Genomic DNA, 23,268 nt, shown 5'->3' with positions numbered 1-23,268 from the left:
ATTCTACAAACATTCTAAGATCTGGATAAGGCAGCACCCTAATCCAAGTGATAGTTCCCATATTCTTAACTCGTATGTACCTCTCTCAACAGAGGCACAACCATTCAGACAACGTGACATTCAGCAGCCTGCTGTTGGCTGTTTAGTGAAAGCCCCGCTTTCTGGAGATACTGAATGAGAATGTGAGAGTAATCAAGTAATAATTCCCCTTTTCTCTCTCCTCCTCTCTCTCTCTCCTCTTTATCTATATATATATAATACTGTACAGAAATATATATCCTTTTTGAAACACACCAGAATCATATATTTCCCAAAATCAAACAGAATGCCCCTCACTTTCACTGTCTCTGATTAAAACCACTCCTTTGTCAGCTAATCAAGTGAAGGACTGTTTAACCACCAATTAAAACAGGCAGTGTTTTATGTAAACGATATGCAGATGAAGCACGTAAACAAACTGGGACCTTCAAACAAAGATAGATGTGGAGCTCAGCTGCTTGTCTGCAATGACATGAGAGAAAATGGGAGTCCTTCCCATTCCCAGAACTCCAACTTCCAGCAGCAATGCGGGAAGCAGCCTCACGTGACCGGAAATGGAGTCCTTTCCCATTCCCAGAACTCCAACTCCCAGCATGCACCACGGGGAAAGCGCTCCTCACGTGACAGAAAATGGAGTCCTTTCCCACTACCACGAACTCCAACTCCCAGCATGCACCGCGGGGAAAGCGCTCCTCGTGAGAAATGGGAGTCCTTTCCCACTACCCGAACTCCAACTCCCAGCATGCACCACGGGGAAAGCGCTCCTCACGTGACAGAAAATGGGAGTCCTTTCCCACTACCGACCTCCAACTCCCAGCATGCCACGCGGGAAATCGCGCCTCATGTGAAAGAAAAAGGGAGTCCTTTCCCACTCCCCGAACTCCAACTCCCAGCATGCACCGCGGGAAAGCGCTCCTCACGTGACAGAAAATGGGAGTCCTTTCCCACTACCCGAACTCCCAACTCCCAGCCTGCCACCGCGGGGAATCGCGCCTCATGTGAAAGAAAAGGGAGTCCTTTCCCACTCCCCGAACTCCAACTCCCAGCATGCACCGCGGGGAAAAGCGCTCCTCACGTGACGAAAATGGGAGTCCTTCCCACTACCCGAACTCCACTCCCAGCATGCACCCTGGGGAAGCGCTCCTCACGTGACAGAAAATGGAGTCCTTCCCACTCCCGAACTCAACTCCCAGCATGCATGCGGGAAAGCGCCTCAGTGAAAGAAAAAGGGGTCCTTTCCACTCCCGAACTCAACTCCAGCAGCAGCGGGAAAGCGCCCTCTGACAGAAAATGGGAGTCCTTCCACTACCCGAACTTCCAACTCCCAGCATGCACGGGGAAAGCGTCCTCACGTGACAGAAAATGGAGTCCTTCCCACACCCGAACTCCAACTCCCAGCAGCAGCGGGAAATGCCCCAGGAAGAAAAAGGGAGTCCTTCACTCCCCGACTCCAACTCCCGCATGCACCGCGGGAAAGCGCTCCTCACGTGACAGAAAATGGGAGTCCTTTCCCACTACCCGAACTCCAACTCCCAGCAGCAGCGGGAATCGCGCCTCGTGAAGAAAAGGGAGTCCTTTCCCACTCCCGAACTCATCCCAGCAGCAGCGGGGAAAGCGCCTCACGTGACCGGAAATGGGAGTCCTTTCTCACTGCCAGAACTCCAACTCCCCGCATGCACCTGCCGGAAAGCGCGTCTCACGTGACAGAAAATCGGAGTCCTTTCCCACTCCCAGAACTCCAACTCCAGCATGCACCGATGGAAAAGCGGCTCACGTGACAGAAAATCTGAGTCCTTTCCACTCTAGAACTTCAACTCCCAGCAAGCAATGCGAAAAGCGAGCCTCACGTGACATAAAATCGGAGTCCTATCCCACTCCCAGAAACTTCAACTCCCAGCATGCATGGAAAAGCGTGCCTCACGTGACAGAAAATGGGAGTCCTTTCCACTCCCAGAACTTCACTCCCAAAGCAATGCGGAAAAGCGACATCCACGTGACATAAAATCGGAGTCCTATCACACACCCGCGCGCGCTCCAACTCCCAGCACAAGCAATGCGGGAAGACGCGAGCCTCACGTGACGAGAAATGGGAGTCCTTTTCCACTCCCGAACCTTCAACCCCAGCAGCATGGCGGGAAAAACGAGCCTCACGTGCATAAATCGGAGTCCATCCACCCAGCACTTCACTCCCAGCATGCAATTCGGGAAAAGCGTGCCTCACGTGACAGACATGGGCGTCCTTTCCCACCTTCGAACTGTCACTCCCAGCAAGCAATGCGGGAAAACGCGCCTCAGTGACAGAAAATGGGAGTCCTTTTTCACTCCAGAACTGCAAATCCCAGCAAGCCAAATGCGGGAAAGCGTGCAGTCTCACGTGAAGAAAAGGGAGTCTTTCCACACCCGAACTCCAACTCCCAGATGCAATGCGGGAAAGCGAGCTCACGTGACAGAAAATGGGAGTCCTTTTCCACTCCCAGACTGCAAATCCCGAAGCAATGCGGGAAACGAGCCTCACGTGACAGAAATGGGAGTCTTCCACTCCCAGACTTCACTCCCAAGCAATGCGGAAAAGCGAGCTCACGTGACAAAAATGGGAGTCCTTTCCCCTTCCCAGAACTTCAATTCCCAGCAAGCAATGGGGAAAAGCGACCTCACGTGACAGAAAATGGAGCTTTTCCCGCATGCATGCTGGGAGTTGAAGTTCTGGGAATGGGAAAGGACTTCATTTTCTGTCACGTGAGGCCGCTTTTCCCGCATTGCTGCTGGGAGTTGAAGTTCTGGGAAGGGAAAGGACTCTCATTTCTGTCACTGAGCGCGATTTCCCCGCAGTGCATGCTGGGATTTGAAGTTCTGGGAATGGGAAAGGACTCTTTTCTGTCACGTGAGGCGCGATTTCCCGCGTGCATGCTGGGATTTGAAGTTCTGGGAATGGAAAGGACTCTCATTTTCTGTCACGTGAGGCGCGATTTCCCCGCGTGCATGCTGGGATTTGAAGTTCTGGGAAGGGAAGGCTCTCATTTCTGTCACGTGAGGCGCATTTCCCGAGTGCATGCTGGGATTGAAGTTCTTTGAATGGGAAAGGACTCTCATTTTCTGTCACGTGAGGCGCGATTTCCCCGCAGTGCATGCTGGGATTTGAAGTTCTGGGAATGGGAAAGGACTCCCATTTTCTGTCACGTGAGGCGCGATTTCCCCGCGTGCATGCATGCTGGGATTTGAAGGTTCTGGGAATGGGAAAGGACTCTCATTTTCTGTCACGTGACGCACGCTTTCCCCGCGTGCATGCTGGGATTTGAAGTTCTGGAGGGAATGGAAGATCTCATTTTCTGTCACTGAGCGCGTTTTCCCCGCGTGCATGCTGGGATTTGAAGTTCTGGGAATGGAAAAGACTCTCATTTTCTGTCACGTGACGCGCGATTTCCCCGCGGTGCATGCTGGGAGTTTGAAGTTCTGGGAATGGGAAAGGACTCCCATTTTCTGTCACGTGAGGCGCGATTTCCCCGCGGTGCATGCTGGGATTTGAAGTTCTCGGAATGGGAAAGGACTCCCATTTTCTGTCACGTGACACGCGATGTTCCCCGCGGTGCATGCTGGGAGTTGAAGTTCTGGGAATGGGAAAGGACTCCCATTTTCTGTCACGTGAGGCGCGATTTCCCGCAGTGCATGCTGGGATTTGAAGTTCTGGGAATGGAAAGGACTCCATTTTCTGTCACGTGACGCGCGATTTCCCCGCAGTGCATGCTGGGATTGAAGTTCTGGGAATGGGAAAGGACTCCCATTTTCTGTCACGAGGCGCGATTTCCCCGCAGTGCATGCTGGATTTGAAGTTCTGGGAATGGGAAGGTACTCCCATGCGCGATTTCCCCGCAGTGCATGCTGGGATTTGAAGTCGCGGAATGGGAAAGGACATTCATTTTCTCTCACATGCACGAGCGATTTAAAAGCAGTGCATGCTAGTTCGCGGAGGATGGAATCTGGGAATGGGAAAGGATCGGATTTCGGCCACCTGTCGCGTGCGGGGCATGCTGGGGAAGTCTGTTGGGAGAAAGTGCGTCTCGTCGCTTACGAGAGGCGCGTTTTCCCTGGCCGCGGGCATTTGGCTGAGAGGTCCCAGTTTCGCCGGCGCATCGTCGTGGGCAGATGGATTTGAATGCAGGGAAAGGAGGCAGGATTGAGGCGCTTCCCCGCAGTGCATGCTGGTTTGAAGTTCTGGGAATGGGAAAGGACCTCATTTTCTGTCACGTGAGCGCCGATTTCCCCGCAGTGCATGCTGGGATTTGAAGTCTGTGAATGGGAAAGGACTCTCATTTTCTGTCACGTGAGCGCGATTTACCCCGCGGTGCATGCTGGGATTTGAAGTTCTGGGAATGGGAAAGGACTCTCATTTCTGTCACGTGAGGCGCGATTTTTCCCCGCGTGCATGCTGGGATTTGAGTTCTGGGAATGGGAAAGGACTCTCATTTCTGTCACGTGAGGCGCGATTTCCCCGCAGTGCAATGCTGGGATTTGAAGTTCAGGAATGGAAAGGACTTCATTTTCTGTCACGTGAGGCGCGATTTCCCCGCGGTGCATGCTGGGATTTGAAGTTCTGGGAAGGAAAGACTCTCATTTCTGTCACGTGAGGCGCGATTTCCCGCGTGCATGCTGGGATTTGAGTTCTGGGAATGGGAAAGGACCTCCATTTTCTGTCGTGACGGGCAATTTCCCCGGTGCATGCTGGGATTTGAAGTTTGGAATGGGAAAGACTCTCATTTTCTGTCAGTGGCGCGATTTCCCCGCATGCTTGTGATTGAAGTTCTGGGAATGGAAAGACCCCATTTTCTGTCACGTGAGCCGATTTCCCCGCGGTGCTGCTGGGATTTGAAGTTCTGGAAGGGAAAGGACTCCATTTTCTGTCACGTGAGGCGCTTCCCCGCGTGCATGCTGGGATTTGAAGTTCTGGAATGGGAAAGGACTCTCATTTTCTGTCACGTGAGCGCGTTTTCCCCGCGGTGCATGCTGGGATTTGAAGTTCTGGGAATGAAAGACTCTCATTTTCTGTCACGTGGGCGCGATTTCCCCGCAGTGCATGCTGGGATTGAAGTTCTGGGATGGGAAAGGACTCCATTTTCTGTCACGTGAGGCGCGATTTTCCCGCGTGCATGCTGGGATTTGAGTTCTGGATGGGAAAGGACTCTCATTTCTGTCACGTGAGGCGCGATTCCCCGCGTGCATGCTGGGATTTGAAGTTCTGGAATGGGAAGGACTCTATTTTTCTGTCAGTGGGCGCGATTTCCCCGCGGTGCATCTGGGATTTGAAGTTCTGGGAATGGGAAAGGACTCTCATTTTCTGTCACGTGAGCGCGATTTCCGCGGTGCATGCTGGGATTTGAAGTTCTGGGAATGGAAAGGACTCTCATTTCTGTCACGTGAGGCGCGATTTCCCCGCGTGCATGCTGGGATTTGAAGTTCTGGGAATGGAAGACTCTCATTTCTGTCACGTGAGGCGCGATTTCCCCGCGTGCATGCTGGGATTTGAAGTTCTGGGAATGGGAAAGGACTCTCATTTTCGTCACGTGAGGCGCGATTTCCCCGCGTTGCATGCTGGGATTTGAAGTTCTGGGATGGGAAAGGACTCTCATTTTCTGTCACGTGAGGCGCGTTTCCCCGCAGTGCATGCGGGATTTGAAGTTCTGGGAATGGGAAAGGCTCTCATTTCTGTCACGTGAGGCCGATTTTCCCCGGTGCATGCGGGATTTGAAGTTCTGGGAATGGGAAGGACTCTCCTTTTCTGTCACGTGAGGCGCGATTTCCCCGAGTGCATGCTGGGATTGAAGTTCGGGAATGGGAAGGACTCTCATTTTCTGTCACGTGAGGCGCGATTTCCCCGCGTGCAGCTGGATTTGAAGTTCTGGATGGGAAAGGACCTCCTTTTCTGCACGTGAGGCGCGATTTCCCCGCAGTGCATGCTGGGATTTGAGTTCTGGGAATGGGAAAGGACTCTCATTTTCTGTCACGTGAGGCGCGATTTCCCCGATGCATGCTGGGATTTGAAGTTCTGGGAATGGGAAAGGACTCTCATTTTCTGTCACGTGAGGCGCGATTTCCCCGCGTGCATGCTGGGATTTGAATTCTGGGAATGGGAAAGGACTCCATTTCTGTCACGTGAGGCGCGTTCCCCGCTGCATGCTGGGATTTGAAGTTCTGGGAATGGGAAAGGACTCCATTTTCTGTCACGTGAGGCGCGATCCCGCGTGCATGCTGGATTTGAGTTCTGGGAATGGGAAAGGACTCCATTTTCTGTCACGTGAGGCGCGATTTCCCCGCAGTGATGCTGGGATTTGAAGTTTGGAATGGGAAAGGACTCTCATTTTCTGTCACGTGAGGCGCGATTTCCCCGCGTGCATGCTGGGATTTGAGTTCTGGATGGGAAAGGACTCCCTTTTCTGTCACGTGAAGCGCTTTCCCGCGGTGCATGCTGGGATTTGAAGTCTTCGTGAATGGGAAAGGACTCCCATTTCTGTCACGTGACACGCGATTTCCCGCGTGCATGCTGGGATGAGTTCTGGAATGGGAAAGGACCCCTTTCTGCACGTGAGGCGCGATTTCCCCGCAGTGCATGCTGGGATTTGAAGTTCTGGGAATGGGAAAGGACTCCCATTTTTGTCACGTGAGCGCGATTTCCCGCAGTGCATGCTGGGATTTGAAGTTCTGGGAATGGGAAAGGACTCCCATTTTCTGTCACGTGAACGCGATTTCCCCGCAGTGCATGCTGGGATTTGAAGTTCTGGGATGGGAAGGACCTCTCCATGACGCGATTTCCCCCAGTGCATGCTGGGATTGAAGTTCTGGGAATGGGAAAGGACTCCATTTTCTTCACAGACGCGATTTCCCGCAGTGCATGCTGGATTGAAGTTCTGGGAATGGAAAGACCCCATTTCTGTCACGTGAGCGCGATTTTCCGCAGTGCATGCTGGATTTGAAGTTCTGGAATGGGAAAGGACTCTCATTTTCGTTGCACGCGATTCCCCGCAGTGCATGCTGGGATTGAAGTTCTGGGAATGGAAGGACTCTCATTTTCTGTCACGTAGGGCGATTTCCCCAGTGCATGCTGGGATTTGAAGTTTGGGAATGGGAAAGGACTCCCATTTTCTGTCACGTGAGGCGCGATTTCCCCGCATTGCATGCTGGGATTTGAAGTTCTGGGAAGGGAAAGGGACTCTCATTTTCTGTCAGTGAGGCGCGTTCCCCGCAGTGCATGCTGGATTTGAAGTTCTGGGAATGGGAACGGACTCTATTTCTGTCACGGAGGATGCGGGATTTGAAGTTCTGGGAATGGAAAGGTACTCTCATTTTCTGTCCCGTGAGGCGCGATTTCCCCGAGTTGCAGCTGGGATTTGACGTTCTGGGGAAGGGAAAGGACTCCCCTTTTCTGTTCACGTGAGGACGCGATTTCCCCGCAGTGCATGGGATTTGAAGTTCTGGGAATGGGAAAGGACTCTTATTTTTTGTCACGTGAGGCATGCTGGGATTTGAAGTTCTGGGAAAAACAAAAACAGACACTGGCCATAGAGTTGTACTGAAGGAGCTACAAAGGCCTAATTGAGTGTCCTCTCTAGGAATCTCTAGGTCCTCCAGGGCAACTCTATGGCCAACGTCCGACAGACACTGACCACAGAACTGCCCTGGAGGAGCTACAAAGAGTATTCTCGCTAGGAATGTCTAGGTCTTTCAGTGCAACTTCTAGTTAAAGTTGACCATAGAGTTGCACTTGAGGACATAGAGATTCCTAGAGAGAACATATGAATCAAATTCGTGAATGATCAAAGCCGCAAACATAGAGGATTGAGTGTATATATCCTTTGAAAGACATCAGACTGTAGAAGGCAATCTGATTAGGAAAGTCTCCTCTTGTCAGATTCAATCCGAGGGAGGGGGAAGGTGGGTCTGTCAAGGGACAAAGGTCTTCTGTGGATTAAGAAGCCAAAAAAATAACAGAAGATTCTGGGGTGGGTACAACTGTGCCCCGGATCCAAATTCCTTTTGCTCCAGTCATGGATGCCTTTCTATGATGGCTAAGAGAAGCCTCACCTGGGCAGGGCCAGGTTGTTACTTACTACCTGCGGAACCTGTTTTCTGGGTATTTTTTGCTCTCCTTGGAATATATATATATATATATATATATATATTGGTGGTGTGGAGAGAAAAGATCTTTACTCGCAATGGTTTCCTAACTCAGTGACCTGAACATCAAGATTTTTGCAGTTTTAAGAGTGAAGGGAGAATTCCGACTGGCGCATGCCAAGTTTCACCTGCAAGGAAGCCCTGTTAAAACAGAAAAGTCCATGGTTCAATGTAAGTAGTGTACTTTACCATATGTATGTATGTATGTATGTATGTATATATTTCCCCATCAAAAGCTTAGTCCATCCTGAGAGCACCAAAAAGAAGCATGGATACCTTCTTCTCTCTCATTCATCCAGCCTTTTAGGATGAGCACAAATAGTTATGCCTGCTAGGATTTTGTAAGGTTTATTGGCATTGTTTTCCTTTGCTTCATCCTTTGGATCTTTGCTATATGCCCCTAAGTTTTACCCTCAACTCATCCACAGGTCATATCGAAATCCATAACCTTGGCCCCAAACCTGCCCTCGACTTATACATGAGGCCAACCTATAGTTGAGTATATATTGTACCTTTTCCTTTTAAAGCCAGCTGAAGGCGAAGAAGGAAGGTGGGAGGAGGAGAGGCAAAACCGGGGCATTTTAAAAACAGCTGGAAAAGTGGGATGGCAGAGGAATAACTGAGTAAACCAAATCGTTGCAGCTGGAGAGCCTGCAGGAAAACCCTGTGCTTGCCTTAAAAGAGTAGGGATATTAAGGGATGACTTGCAGAGAAAGCATTCACACCTCCCACTTGTCTGTTCCCCTTCAGTTGCTCCTGTCATCTCCACTTGTGCCCCTCCTAGTTCTTGTCTTATTCTTTTTAAAGGTAGGGCAGCTGGCTTGCCTGGAAAAGCAGCCTCTGGGTGTTTCGCACTCTGCTCTTCCTTCCGCAGGAACATCTGCCCCGGAGCCTTGCAGCCATGGCAGTGCCAAGGCAGCAGCAGCAGCAAACGCAGCCTCCGAAGGTCCCTTTTTCCTCCTCTGGGATCAACTGGCAGAAACTCTTTGAGGCCGAATGGAGGCTGGGACAGAGAGGGGTCCCGCTCCCCAAGAAGCCCGACTGGGAGACCCTCTATGCCCTGAAACCCTTCGAGAGGAACTTCTTGCAGAATCCCAACCCTGAAGGTAACTGGTGCTGCGGTTGTGCGCCTTGGAGTCATTTCTGGCTTATGGCAACCCTAAGGCAGACCTATCATGGGGTTTCTTGGCTAGTTGCTTCAGAGGAGGTTTGTTATCCTCTGAGGTTGAGAGAGTGTGACTTGCCTAAAATCACCCCGTGGGTTGTCCTGGCTGAGCAGGGTTTGAATCCTGGTCTCTATAGAGTCTTTAAGGCTTGTGAGACGCATCATCTCTGAAGATGCCAGCCACAGATGCTGGCAAAACGTTCTTCTAGAGCAGTGATGTTCAAGCTCTGGCCCTCCAGGTGTTTTGGACTTCAGCTCCCAGCATCCCAGACCATTGGCCAAAGTGGCTGAGGCCTCTGGGAGCTGAAGCCCAAAACAACTGGAGGGCCAGAGTTTGGACATCACTGTTCTAGAGCATGGCCACGTAGTCTGAAAAACCCACACAAAACTATGGGTGCCAGCTGTGAAAGCCTTTGACTTCACGCTTGTGAGTTTGTTTCTCACTCAAGTTAATCTCATTGGGTTCTCACTCAAAGAGGATGACCAATGTTTTGGTCCATTTGGGGAAAGACATATTAGTGACAGAGCTGAGCGCATGTAGCCTCCAACAGCGGTGCCCAGACTTTGGTCCTCCAGATGTTTTGGACTTCAGCTCCCAGAATCCCTGACTGTTGATCAAGCCCCGCCTAGAGCTTCTGGGAGACAAAGTCCAAAAGTTTGGGAACCACTGTGATGTTGGACGGTTTATGAGCATAAATCCTGCTTTTCTGCCTAATGAGAGTTCAAGGTGGATTGTGATGATGATGACGATGATGATGATGATGTTGATGTGGAATCTTTCCATTTGGAAAACAAGCCCTGACTGCAACACAAAAACAGGGCAGAATGTTCTGGTGCGACCTGGCAATCGAAACGCTTAAAATATTAAACAAACAGGGACAAATTAAAAGCAGGCCATTAAAACTGCATGAGAAAAGCCTTCTGGAAAAAGGAAAGCTTTGCACAGCTTCGATGAGGTTATTAATTTGGGAAGTGGAAGCAGCTTTCCTTAGAAGGGAAACCCCTGAAATAGGAGCAGTTCTCCCAGAAAACCCAGAGCTGGGAAAAGTTCAGCAAGAACAGTGCAGAGATGTCCCCAAAATGTCACTTATTGGGGAAGGTGTGAAATGAGGATATTGCTTCTCCCTTCAGTTCCCACATTTCTAGCATTGCAGTAACTCACTGAGCATTTAGAAAAACGGTTCAGGTATCCAAAGCAAATGCATCTGCAAAGAGTACTGCAAACACAGCAGATATACAGTATAACCTATTGATTTATGGCAACCCAGTGGATTTCATAGGGTTTTCTTAGGCAAGGGATGCTCAGAGATCCTCCTTGCCAAATTGGCACAGTTGGAGGGCAAGTATAAGGCTGTTCAGAGGTTTCCTGTCTGGATGAATGCAACACCTTTGTTAGCAGCTCTCCATTGTGTGGAGCTAAGGAGTGTCTCCTTAGGTTGGTCACGGTTCATGGATTCTCTGGGGCAGGGCAGGGAGGATTTTTCAGGCTGGTAAAACAGCCTTGGGGGAATTGTCCCAAGGCTTCTCTTGGTTTGTCACAGGCCTTGCTATCATCATTAATTGGCTATCCGCACCTCTGCCTGTTTGCAAGGTGATTCTGTTCCTTTTAGGCCTTTGGAGTCACTACTAGTTAATGCAGCGCTTCCTCCTAGCAGAGGTGTCATAAGTGCCATTGTTTAGGAGAGAGGAAAGGCATTTTGAAAGGAATAGTTGTTTTTCTCCCCAAATGGACACCCAGTCCTGCATATCCCCAAATCAGGGGATACCTTGAGGTTTAAAGGTAAAGGTAGCCCCTTGGCATGAATGTCTAATTGTAACCGACTGTAGGGGCTGGTGCACATCTCCATTACTAATCCAAAGAGCCAGTGTTGTCCAAAGATGAATCCAGTGGCCATGTGGCCAGCATGCATGACTACACTGAAGTCTGTTACCTTCCCACTGAAGTGGTACCTATCTATCTCCTTGCATTTGCATGCTTTCGAACTGCTTGGTTGGCAGAAGCTGGGACTAATGATAGGAGCGCACCCCCGTCACGCGGTACTCGGGCCTCGAACTGCCAACCTTATGATTTTCTGATCATCGGAATTGGCATCTTAACCAGTAAGCCACTTATCCCTAGCTGGAGGGTTGCAATTCCCATAATTCAACATCCAGCACAGCCACAAGCAGATGAAGTCAAAGGAGGAGAATAGCTGGGTTTAGCCAGAAAGTGAATCTGGGGAGATCACTGTCAACTTGCATTGCATCCCTTCCTCTGCCTTCTTTGACACAGGAGTGAATGTTTCTGAACCAGCTCCACCGTGCCAGAAACAGCCATCCTGCAAGACTCCAGACTCCACAGGTAAGTAGTTCAGGGATGGAGGGAGGTTTGCAGGGCCAGGGAATGGGCTTGCCCTTGTTAGCAACATGTAGGACTCAGGGCCTTTTGACAAACCCTGGCCCCATGGATGGGGGGGGGGGTCTCTGAGCATGTCTGGATAGACTCTGGAATCCTGTTAGTGACTTGTGGTGGTTTAACTTCCTGGGTTATGCCAGTGCAAGTATGTTTCTGAATGTTGGTATGGAGTATCAGTGGTGCATCCCTCCAGACGGTGTGGGACTGCTGCTCCCAGCAGCGCCAGTGGTGCAGAATACTGGGAGTTGTAGTTCACTTTGTACATGCTCAGGGGCACTCTGACTATTTGAATGCAGAACTTGCCATAGGTCTGATACACCTCCCGCCCCCCGGCCCCCATTTCCTTCATGGTGTGGGTTTCTCTCTCTCTCTTTACATCCATTTACAGACATTTTCAAAGGCTGGCAAGTGAGCACCGAACCCCTTCCTTCAGACCAGGAGGAAAATCATTTCAGGTTCGGTTCGTCCCGGTACAGGTGAGTGCTTTCATGGAGGTGGGCTTTGAAGCCAGCTGAGGTTGATCTGAGGTTGGCAGCCTTAAGCCCTTGGGGGGAAGCTGGCCCTCTGCTCTCTCCAAAGGTCCACATCCCCTTCTTTCTGGTGTCCCCATTTTAAGGGTTTCCCAGGTATTACATGGATCCTCCTTGCTCCATTCTAAGAAGCTGAAATGCCTCTCCTGAGCCAGGGCAGTTAAAGCAGTGTCAAAATTGCATTGTTTCTGCAATGCAGATGCAGCCCACATCTCCCTATAAAGGCTGGCAAAGAGGTGGCAGGATGGATTCTGCGTTCCAAATCCAAGCTGAATTGGTGGTATTACAGCTGCAAAACTAGGAAACAATTATTTTCTGGACTACAGTACCAAATATCCCCTAGCCAACAGAGCTAGGAGCAATGGGCTTTAAAATATTCAGGGGTTCTTTTGACCCCGTCCCTTTTGCTTTGAGTCCTACCCAATACTGGAGCTCTGACCGCAAGGGAAGCTGATTTGGGTCCCAGGCTGAGAGAGGTCCCTGGGTCTCCTTGGCACACCTTCTGCCCGCCTTTTGCCTTTTCCAGCTGGTGCATCAAGCAACAACTCATTGATCTGCTGGATGAAGGCCTTTGGGAGGAATTGCTGGATCTGTACCAACCAAACATCACCGTCATGGACTGGTAAATGGCCAACATTAACTGGCATCAGAATTTGTAGGCTGGTGGTGTGGGTATATGTTGGAAACTGTAGTCTACCACTGTGGAAGGAGCTCTTCTCAAGAACCTCCCATTCCCAGTTGCTAAACTACAAATATCATTTCTTACTGTTGTTCTTGTTGTTGTTGTGTGCCTTCGAGTCATTCCGACTTTTAATGACCCTAGGACAAGCCTACAGAGAGCCAGCATGGTTTGAGTGTTGGACTATGAGACCAGGGCTCAAATCCCAGCTGCAAACTGATTTCAAAGTGCAAAAGTACATTGCATTCAGTTAACTCAATATGGGGGACAGAAGGCCTTGCTCTTCCCAGTCAACTCAGGCAAAAGCAAACTGCTGCAACCTCTCCTTGCTTGTCTGCTCTTCCCAAATGACTTTGCCCACCTTGGCCACAGTCGGGTGTTGCTTGGCCACATGTCTCCTGGTTGGTTTTCATCTGTAAAATGTCGCAGGGTATGGAAACTTACTGAGCGTATACAGAAACATGTAAACAGAGACAGATATTATAAAGCAAGGAGCTTGCCTTGCTGCGTGAGAGCATCTCCAGCTGTGTTCTCCCAGGCTATGGTTTTGCAGAAATGATTTGTAGAACAATAAATACAAACCAGTCCCCAAAATATCCAGGCAGAACAGCAGCTATCAGGAGAAACGTCTGAAATGCACCGCAAGAGGGCAGCAAGTCTCTGACAATGGCTTAATCCTTGAATGGAAGGGAAAATGAAGGCTGGCTGACCATTCGCACACACAGAAGCTTTTGGACACCAGTGGTCAAGGAGTGGCCAGGAATAATGGGATTCCTTCCTCCCTTCAGGTATGAGAACAGCAAACTGGCCCGCTCCGTCTATGAGCTTCATGTCCGGCTCCTGGGAAGCGATGGGACCACGGCGGTCAGAGAATTTCACCATGTGGCCCGCGAAAAAGAGCAAGACGGGGAGAAAAAGGACTGGCACCATGTAAGGTCTGGGTTGGGAAATACTTTTTGGGGTTGCAGAGGAGGAAACATTCTGTGCATGGACAGAGGACCTCTCGCTTTGCAAAACAGTATGGAAAGCTGCAAAGTGCAAACTGCAAAGTGGCTGAAGCCTGCTGTCAGAAGCAGTTCTCGAATTCGAGGCAACTGCTTTGATTCCAGGCTGTCGTCTACATCATTTATTTAAATCTGTCCTGCTGAATTTTCATTACAAAATCAGTTAAAGCGATGTCAAATTGCATTGTTTCTGCAGTGCAGATGCAGCCTACATCTCCCTATAAAGGCTGGCAAACAGGTGGTAGGATGGATTTTGGATGTTGGCATCCCAGATCCAAGTTGAATTTGGTGGTATTATAGCTGCAGAACTTACAAACATTTCTTTTTTGGACTACAATGCCCAGAATTCTGGGCACTGTAGTCCAAAAAAAGAATGCCTATGCAGACCTCTATGAAAATATAACCCCGTGCTAGAAATGTGCCTGGGTTTCAATTGAGGTGAGCAATGCAGTAGCCTTGCAGCTGAACCTGGTGGACTGAGACCTTCCTTGCCCCGATCTCTTTTCAAGGTTTCTCACATCTTCGAAGACTATGGCACTGGTGTGCGCTATGTCCATTTTCTGCACAAGACCAAGGATGTGGAGACGGCGGCTGGGCTCCTCCGAACCCGAGCGACAGACAGCAGTGTCTCCGCACAGCTGAGGGACTAAGAAAGGTGCCTGGTTTGTGTATGTGTGTGAGTTTATAGTACACTCACATTAGGACCCAAAGGTGCCCTGGCCACCTTAAAACCCACAGGCCTTGGAAGAAGAAGACAAGCAACCCTTAAACAAGAATGCCTTGGTCCTTGGATTAAAAGTTGACCCAAAAGCAGAGTTTCCAGGCATTTGGTTTTTTGTGGGGGATGTGTATATGGTTATCAGGAAAGTGGTGCATAACCTCTTCTAACCTTTTTCCTCATCAGGCCTCAGAGAAATTGCTTTTCTGAGCTGCAGATCCCAGAATCCCCCCGTTGCCAGGGCCTAGGTTGGGAGTTGGAGTCCAAAAACAGAACTTTGTTTCCAGCTATGCAGAAATCTATGGATTCAAGCTTAAAAACATTTAAAAATATGTTTAATTTTATCATTTTATATAAGGGAACACCATTTTATTATCCATTGTATTTAATGGGACTTGAACATCCACAGATTTTGGCATCCATGGGGTGGTCCTGGAGTTATAACCAACCCCCTGCGGAGACCAATGGCCCGCTGTATTGGAAAACCCATCCACAATGCATAATTATAGCATTATGATTCCACTTTGAAATGCCATGGCAACATCCAATGGAAACCTGGGGTTTATAATTTCGGGTGGCACTAGAACTCTCTGGTTGAGGATTCCAAATGCATCCTCCCTAAACTGCAAATCCCAGGCTTCCATGGGAAGTGGACAGAAATATTATTTTAACTGCACAGAAATATTGGACAGCATCCTGCATCCAATACAGCAGTGGAAAGCCCATCTACATTGCACAATTATAGAACTATGATTGCACTTTGAAATGCCATGACAACTTCCAATATGGATCCAAAATGAATCCAATATGCAGCCCAAAACTCACCTTAAAACCTGGGCATCTGCATTGTGGAATAGAGTTCTCCAATGTTGGCAAATGTGATGCTGAAGAACCATGTGTCTGGACATTTACAATAGTAAATATACCCATTGCCACAGTGGTACCACAAATGTGAACAGTTGCAGGATTGTCTTAAGACACTGAGACTAATGGGATGCCAGCCATCCTAGTCTGGTATTTCTGTGCAAAACACCTGTCAATAGGTCCTGAACTGTGAACAATCTTCGAAAATGGCCCAGTTTTCGAAAACGTTCTCGCAGTGCTGGGTGGCCAGATGTCCTTACTGCAAAGGAGGATGCGGTGCTGCAAAATGTAGGAGCATGACCAAACAAAAGCCAAACACACTACTATAAATGTAACTTCATGCTTCTTAGTCATGCTCCAAGTGGAGGACATTTTGGAATCCCTCCTGAACAGAAAACTAAAATGTAAGAAGACATCTGGTCACTTTGTCGCAATGGGGAGTAAAGATGGCTAAAAGTACCAATTTCCACCTTTTGGGCAGAATAAGGAGCAAAGACTGGCGCTGCCAGTGGAGGCGCCATCTTCCTGCCATCTTTCCAGGGCGAAGGACTCTTTTTGGGGGTTGAAAAGGAGGAATGGAGGAGCCCTCCTGGCTGGAGTTCAATCCTCCAGATCTGGCCCCCTTTCCTCCACAGCCCCCCGCCCGTCCTTCTTGTAATGTCTTGCCAAGTTTGGCAATGCCTCTAAGGGAAGAAGTAAATTGAAAACCATTTTGCTTGGTGGGGATTATTGTATTCTGCTCTCGGGCTGCTGAAAAAGCTCTTTCCAATTAAATGTTTACAAGAGGCGAAAAACAAAAGCCACTGATCACTAACCGACCTTGAGCTGCGGAAAAAATAAAAACCAGAGAGAGAGAGAGAATAAGAGAGGGACACGTTTCCAAAGTCATGTTGCTTTGCTTTTAATTACGGGTGGCAAGGCGGGTACAATAATAGCCAAGATGGAGAGGGATAGAAATGGGCATTTCGTTTTTGCCGCAGAGCAGATCTCAGGGAAAAGCAAGGCATGGCTTTGAAGATGGAGCGCCTGTCCTCAAAATGCCTGAGAACAAAGGGGGACCGGAAAGATCTGAGACACAAATCTTTCAAGTGAGGTGACAAACCTGGGCATCTTCAAAGTTGGGGTGGCAGAGGACCCCCCTTCTGATAGGAGCATGTTGTCCCCAGTGTGGGTTGGAGGAATAAATGCACATAAATTGTGTTTTTTGTTGGCTTTACTTCGGTGGCGGAGATGCGTTCTGGTCTGCGGGAGGCATAGATGAATCCTTTGCAGCCGCAAGATGGAAGCCGTTGTCGTCGGTGATCTTTGTGTTGGCCAGACTCTGCAAGACGCTCGAAGAAGAGGGGACTCTGGGAAAAGGAGGTCTCCCAGACTCCACAGAGGCAAGAGAAGTGCTTCACGATTGAGATGCTGTGGGGTATGGACCAGCTTAGCTGAGACAGATCATCTGCTACAAGGGTCCAGGTGCGGGTTGTCGTCTCTTGGTTGGACTCCTGTCTTTGGTCCATCCATCTTAGGTGCAAGTACAATAGTAGGCTGAGATGGCATTATTCCAGTCACCGAACAGCCCCTGTCTGTATTCTTGGAGGCGAGGGAATGCCCCAGTTTTAAACTTCCGGGTCTTGCCACCTTTTGCCTTCGAGGACCAGACTGTGAGTTCACACCTTTGGGCCACCACTATGGAGGACACCTTGTTGTTGAAACCTGACGGGACGTAAGGCTGGTCTTCACCGGGTTCCACCTCGAGAACATTGCCGGCACAACATTGGTCATAGTAGGGGCTGTTCTCTGTGTAGAGTCGGGCACAAGCCTTGGTGCCATCTTCCCTCTTCAGGTCAGCCGGGACCGGACACTGGGCCCAGCCCACGGCAAAGAGCAAAGGGAGGAGGAGGAGGCTGAAGGAGGCCTTCATCTTGACTCCGCTCAATGGAAATGTCCATGCCTCTAGGAGGAGAAGGTCCTTTTATAGAGCGTTGGCATTGCCTTGGCAAGGATTGTAGCATCCCCAAGGCCAGCTCTTGGAACAGAGGGGCATTTCCAAGGTCCCAGGGGAAGATAAGGGTGGAAAAGAGGCCAGTTGTGTATGGGGCTATCTGTTGAACTTGATAAATACTTGCAGCAAGAAAAGCCTTTTCACCCCCCTTCCATTTCTAGATCAGGCAAATACAATCAGCCTTTCATATCCATGGGATTTTTATCCATGGATTCAAGCACCCTTGGCTTGAAAACTACATATATATGTTCCAAAATCAAACCTTGTTTTGCCGTTTTATACAAGGATGCCATCTTACTGTGCCATTATATTTAATGGGACCTGAGCATCCATGGATCTTGGTATCCATGGCAGGTCTTGAAACCAAACCTCAGCAGATACAAAGTGCCCACTATATATCCAGTGGTAGGCATCTTGCCCATATAGCAAAGTACAATGACACCCAAAATCCACAAAACAGTGATACCTTTAGTGGGCCAACCAAAATACACCAAAGATATGTTGCAAGCTGTTCAAGCTCTACTGCCTTCTTCATCAGGTCAAGTTGTTAAAAATCATACAGGAGAGAGAACGATTAAGACGATGTTGCTCCTAAGCCTGCATTTTTGTCATCTCAAGATGTGGCTGTTGTCAGCTGAGGTGGTATCAGAGGGACGTTCCTGCTTGGAAAGCTTGCGACATGTAATTTGGGCATCTTGGTTGGCCCAGTAAAGGTATCACTGTTTCATAGATCTTGGCTGTAGGTCAGGGATGATGGGGAACATGGGGCCAAGTAGCTATGTCTAGCCCCAGTGCCACTGATGTGGCCTTCAGGATGCCAAAGGGTCACTCCAAAGGACCAGAAACAGATTGGTGACATACGCAGGTATAATTTGGAAGATGGTGCACCTTTTGGAGTGTGTTCAGAAGAATGGTCAAAAGTCTGGAAGCCAAAAGCCCTATGAGAAGCTTATTAGGGAACTGGGTATGTTTAGCCTGGAGAAGAGAAGGTTAAGAGGTGACATGATAGCTCTGTTTAAATATTTGAAGAGGTGTCATATGAAAAGGATGTTGAGAAACTGGAGCATGTCCAGAGGAAGGTGACCAAAATGGTCCAAGGTCTGAAAACCAAAACCCCTCTGAGGAGCACCTTAGGGAGCTGGGTATCTTTATCCTGGAGCAGAGAAGGTTAAGGGGTGACATGACAGCCATGTTTAAATATTTGAAGGGATGTCATATTGAGGAGGGAGCAAGCTTGTTTTCTGCTGCTCCAGAGAACAGGACATAGAGCAAGGTACACAAACTACAGGAAAAGAGATTCCACTTCAACGTTAGGAAGAACTTCATGATGGAAAGACAGTGGAATAAGCTGCTTTGGAGGATGATGGAGTCTCCTTCTTTGGAGGTTTTTCAACAGAGGTTGGATGGCCATCTTTCACAGGGAGCGCTTGGATGGTGCATTCCTGCATGGCAGAAAGGGGGACCGGATGATCTCTGGGAGATTCTGTGATTTTATTATTCCAGAGCAGTGTCTGTCTGCACTTTTGCATCTGAGCAATGAAAGGGCGATGACAAGTGTTCTGCGCTGGAACTAGGTGTCGTTCCAGGCCTTATCAAGGCTCCATTTGATGCTGAACACATGTTCCTGCTACAAGATAAGCTTTATGGCTGGTAAATGATGCAGCAGATGGTGCGCAGCAGAGAGGCATTCCAGCCCTTTTGGTGATGGGATCCAGCATCCTTTTACAGCCAAGAGTAAAACTGGGTCCCTAAAAAGCCGATTCTATCCAGAGTATTGGATAAGCAATCCAGTTCCCCATGGATAGCTGAACGGGGGCCTCTGGGCTTGGATTTATCTGGCTCTCCTAACCTGAGGCTTAGGAAAGAGGGAATCCCAAAAGGGGAAACATTGCAGGAACAAACCCTCTCATTGTCTCCAGCCACTTAGCCGCAGTCCGGCCTCAAACTCACAAACAAATGGAAACAAGATGTCAAACACAGACATCCTCCTTTTCCAGGACCTGTCCTCTATTTCAACCTTCTGTCCAGCAGGGATTTCAAAACGCCCTCCATTTGGAACATGGCAAAAAAAAAAAAAAAAAAAAGCATGCATTTACATTTATATTAGAGTATATTAGGCTTTCCTTTGGGCATGCCCTACATCTTTTTGGAACGTCCTGCTTTTTGGTGGTGCCTTGTCCTTTGCAGTTATCTGAGAGAACACCTCTCTAGCTGACCATAGAATCATTCTGGAGGACCTATGGATGCCTAGAGAGGTGTTTTGTCTAGGAATCTCTAGGTCCTCCAGTGCAACTCTATGGTCAACGCCTTGCAGGATGCGCCGGAGGACTGAGAGATTCCTAGAGAGAAGATATGAATCAAACCCGCAAAAGTCAAAGCTGCAAATGTGGTGGATTGACTGCCATTTGACCTTCCAGGAGAAGCCTCTTCTGTTTGCAGGTCTCTTTCCTTTGCACCCCAGAGGGACTGCCTCAGTTTCCCCTCCTTGTAAAACAACTCCAACCAGAGTTTAAACTGGGGGACTCTCTTTGTGTCGGAGGCACTGGTTTCTCTTCCATCCCTCTCTCCCCATAAAAGGCAGAGGAAAAAGCAGTTCTCCCCTCTTGGAAACCTCTGCCCAGCTTTTGTGTATCTAATCTTTCCAGCTTGGCACATTTCTCCTTTGGTTCCATTAAACTTTAACCAGGCCGGCTGTCTCTTCCCAGGGCTCCAGGTGCAGCGTTCCCTGGATGGGGAGGGAGCCATCCCCCTTCCTTACCTTTGCTAGTTCTGGCAGCAAGGTAAGGGCAGCTGGGATGGGCACAAACACACACACAACAGTAAGACAACCACATATCCCCCAACGTTGCACAGATAATAGGCATCACATGTGCAGCCAAGCAAAAGGTATGGCAGAGGAGTTGGAGAGGCTGCAGGAGTTTGCTTTTGCCTGAGCCGACTGGGAAGAAGGGCAAGGTTTTGGCTTCTCCTCTCCGTCCTACTTGAGCGCAAACTATATTTGGCCCTCCGCATCTGGGGCTTTGATTCATATGTCCTCTCTAGGAATCTCTAGGTCCTCCGGCTCAAGTCTGCCAGATGTAGACCATAGAGTTGTGCTGGAGGACCTAGGCGTTCCTAGAGAAAACGCCTCTCTTGGCATTTGATTTAGTGATCAACCTCTGGCAGATGCTGATCATAGAGTTGCAATGGAGGACCTAGAGATTCCTAGAGAATGCTTCTCTCTTGGCATTTGCAGGTCCTCCAGAATGATTCTGTGATCGACTTCTGGCAGATGCGTAAGAGGATTCTGGGAATTGTAGTCCTCAAAACCAGTGCTCTCTCTCTCTCTCTCTCTCTCTCTCAAGCTCTTGGCTTTCTGTTGCAAACATTCTCAGGCGGAGAATTATTATTGCAAAAATTAAAGATTATTAAGATTATTGCAAAAATTAAACAATAAGATAAAAAGTATATTAGCTGCAGTTATGTCCATTGCAATGCCTGCATACCTTTGCAAGCTACACTCCACGCATGCGCAGAAGAAACTGGACCAAGCCACAGCACTTGCCGGGGCTAATCTCCGCCCTTTTCCGCTTCCTCGGTCTTGATTGGTTCATTTTCCCTCGCTCCTTTCCCCTCCCTTCCCTTTTCGAATCTTACAATCCTCGCTTCGCCTCCATCTCCCTTCCGCATCCAGTCCCGCCCTTGCTCCGCCCACTCTCGTGACGTAGACCTCTAAATCTGCATACGGCGCCCAGAAGTCTTTGCGCGCCTGAGCAGAGAGGAAACGGAGCCCAAAAAAGGGCCAGAATCGGTCCAAAAGCCGCTTTTAAGAACCAGAGACGAGGGATTTTTTAATTTATAGGCCTTTATTAATAATATTTGTCATATAACTTGGAATGGAAAAACCTCACCCTGACCTAGAGAGGCGTCCCAAAGCATGACCCCAGCCCCGGTTTAAGCCTTAGATAGCTTTGCGCAGTGGCAGTATCGTAGCCAATGAGGTTAATCCGAGGCGCGATTATTGCTAATTGAAAACTTTTCCCAATACCCCGCCATGACGACTTGAAATATAGTCGGCAATGGCAATTTTTGACAGTCTCTACGGAGACTGAATACTCTCAGTGCCAAAAATAGAATTGCAATACTGTTCTCTTTTCTCTATTCATTCCCTGGGGTGTCTCTGAGGGCCTGGATTCGAATCCAGACTGGTCCTTGAGGAGGAAACCTTATTAGTCCCCCTCAGTCACACACACACTCCCAGCCTCAGAGAAAAGCAATGGGAGGGAGGGACGCCATCTTGTGTGCCACTGCCTTTGTTTACAACTTGTTAAAATACTTCATACAGTACACTCACTTCCTCCATATTTGTGGTTTTGATTTTGGTGGGTTTGGTTATTCACGCATTTGATTAATATGACCTCTCTAGGAATATCTAATAATAATAACAACAATAATAATTCTTTATTTATACTCCACTCTTTACCAAAAGGCTATCAGGGCGGTGTACGTAATTAGACTTTTCCCTCCCCTCACGGAATTCATTAATACGTTCTCTCTAGGAATCTCCAGGTCCTCCAGGGCAACTCTATGGTCAGCTTTAACTAACAGTTACATTGAAAGACCTAGAGATTCCTAGAGAGGACACTCTGCTAGGCCTTTGTAGCTCCTTCAACACAACTCTATGGTCAGTGTCTGTTGGATGCTGACCACAGAGTTGCCCTGGAGGACCTAGAGATTCCTAGAGAGAATACAATTTTACTAGGCCTCTCACAGAGAGACTACTACTTTACTAGGCCTTTGTAGCTCCTCCAGTGCAACTCTATGGTCAGTGTCTGTCGGACGTTGACCACAGAGTTGCCCTGGAGGACCTAGAGATTCCTAGAGAGGTGTCCTCTCAGGTAAAAACATGGTGTTTTTGTTATTTGCGGTTTTCCCATATTCACGGGGGTCTTGTGCCCCTAACCCTAGAGAACAGGGAGGGAGGAGTGTATTGCTTTTTAGCTTCCTGTAAGGTTCGGTGACTGAGGACCTGAATTTGAATTGTTTCCAATGTAAAATACTTCTGTATTCCCTTATTCTACACATTCTCTTAACATCCCTATTATGAAATGTTGCTTTATAGCCCTTTGTAAGTCAGGTTCAGTGATTCCGAGGACCTGGGTTCGAATCCATGAGAAAACCCTGCAGGTGATTTTTGTGCAGGTCACACTCTCTCAGCTTCAGAGAAAGGCAATGGTGAACCCTCCCTCCCTCTTTTGTCCCTTCAAGTTGTTTCCAATGTAACCGAGTGAGAAACCGGGACATCTTGCTCAATCGGATGAAAAGGTGGGATGGCAGTGGATTAGTCCGGACTGTCCTTGCAAAACTGGGACACTTGGAAGCCATGGCAGCGTTTTTCTTTCTTAAAATGATGTGTCTAGGCTTGTTTTTCCCCCTTAATAACATAAAATAGGAAAGATTTGTTATTGCTTTCCTATGAAAGAAATGCTTGCAACACCTCGAGTTGGCTATATATAATAGCGTTAAAGACGGACTTAATGGCTGGCGTCTGGTTTATTGATTTAAAGCTTTGGTCTTGTGGTTTCAGCCAGTTCTTAAAAAATGGTTTTGTGGTTTGGGCCCAATGTATTATTTTGAATCCTTGGCCGGCGGTTTAGGATATAATACAGCTGTAAAGAACGGCGACTGACTGAAGTCTTCCAACCAGGGGAAAATAATTAAGATCAAGTATATTTTGAG

General features: G+C 48.7%; 2 protein-coding genes and 1 non-coding gene across 3 annotated transcripts; 2 read left to right on the top strand and 1 right to left on the bottom strand.

Annotated features, from left to right (window-relative positions):
• Positions 1 to 7,724: 7,724 nt before the first annotated feature.
• NCCRP1 (NCCRP1, F-box associated domain containing) lies at positions 7,725 to 14,784 on the top strand. The gene is made up of 7 exons (XM_042440355.1): positions 7,725 to 8,373; positions 9,077 to 9,308; positions 11,640 to 11,708; positions 12,151 to 12,238; positions 12,819 to 12,914; positions 13,760 to 13,901; positions 14,485 to 14,784. The coding sequence occupies exons 1-7, from the start codon at positions 8,317 to 8,319 to the stop codon at positions 14,623 to 14,625; spliced, it is 825 nt and encodes a 274-aa protein (XP_042296289.1). The 5' UTR covers positions 7,725 to 8,316; the 3' UTR covers positions 14,626 to 14,784.
• Positions 14,785 to 17,070: 2,286 nt separating this feature from the next.
• On the bottom strand, positions 17,071 to 17,843 carry SYCN (syncollin). Its single transcript, XM_042439898.1, has 2 exons — positions 17,813 to 17,843; positions 17,071 to 17,501 (listed from the first exon to the last, which is right to left on the bottom strand). The coding sequence occupies exons 1-2, from the start codon at positions 17,841 to 17,843 to the stop codon at positions 17,071 to 17,073; spliced, it is 462 nt and encodes a 153-aa protein (XP_042295832.1).
• Positions 17,844 to 21,496: 3,653 nt separating this feature from the next.
• LOC121916340 lies at positions 21,497 to 21,637 on the top strand. Its single transcript, XR_006100832.1, has one exon. It is a non-coding gene; the product is annotated as a U4 spliceosomal RNA (small nuclear RNA).
• The last annotated feature ends 1,631 nt before the right edge of the window (positions 21,638 to 23,268 follow it).

This window comes from Sceloporus undulatus, chromosome 9 (assembly GCF_019175285.1).
Source record: "Sceloporus undulatus isolate JIND9_A2432 ecotype Alabama chromosome 9, SceUnd_v1.1, whole genome shotgun sequence".
Classification (NCBI taxonomy): Eukaryota; Metazoa; Chordata; class Lepidosauria; order Squamata; family Phrynosomatidae; genus Sceloporus; species Sceloporus undulatus.
The sequence above is the reverse complement of the archived record's forward strand: the minus strand, read 5'-3'. Positions and strand labels throughout refer to the sequence as shown.

Coding starts and splice junctions, on each gene's coding strand:
- NCCRP1 (XM_042440355.1), top strand. CDS start 8,317: ATGCCAAGTTTCACCTGCAAGGAAGCCCTGTTAAAACAGAAAAGTCCA. Junction 12,239..12,818: donor TTCGGTTCGTCCCGGTACAG/GTGAGTGCTTTC, acceptor TGCCTTTTCCAG/CTGGTGCATCAAGCAACAAC. Junction 12,915..13,759: donor AACATCACCGTCATGGACTG/GTAAATGGCCAA, acceptor TCCTCCCTTCAG/GTATGAGAACAGCAAACTGG.
- SYCN (XM_042439898.1), bottom strand. CDS start 17,843: ATGGCATCCTTGTATAAAACGGCAAAACAAG. Junction 17,502..17,812: donor GTATAAAACGGCAAAACAAG/GTTTGATTTTGG, acceptor TTCTCCTCCTAG/AGGCATGGACATTTCCATTG.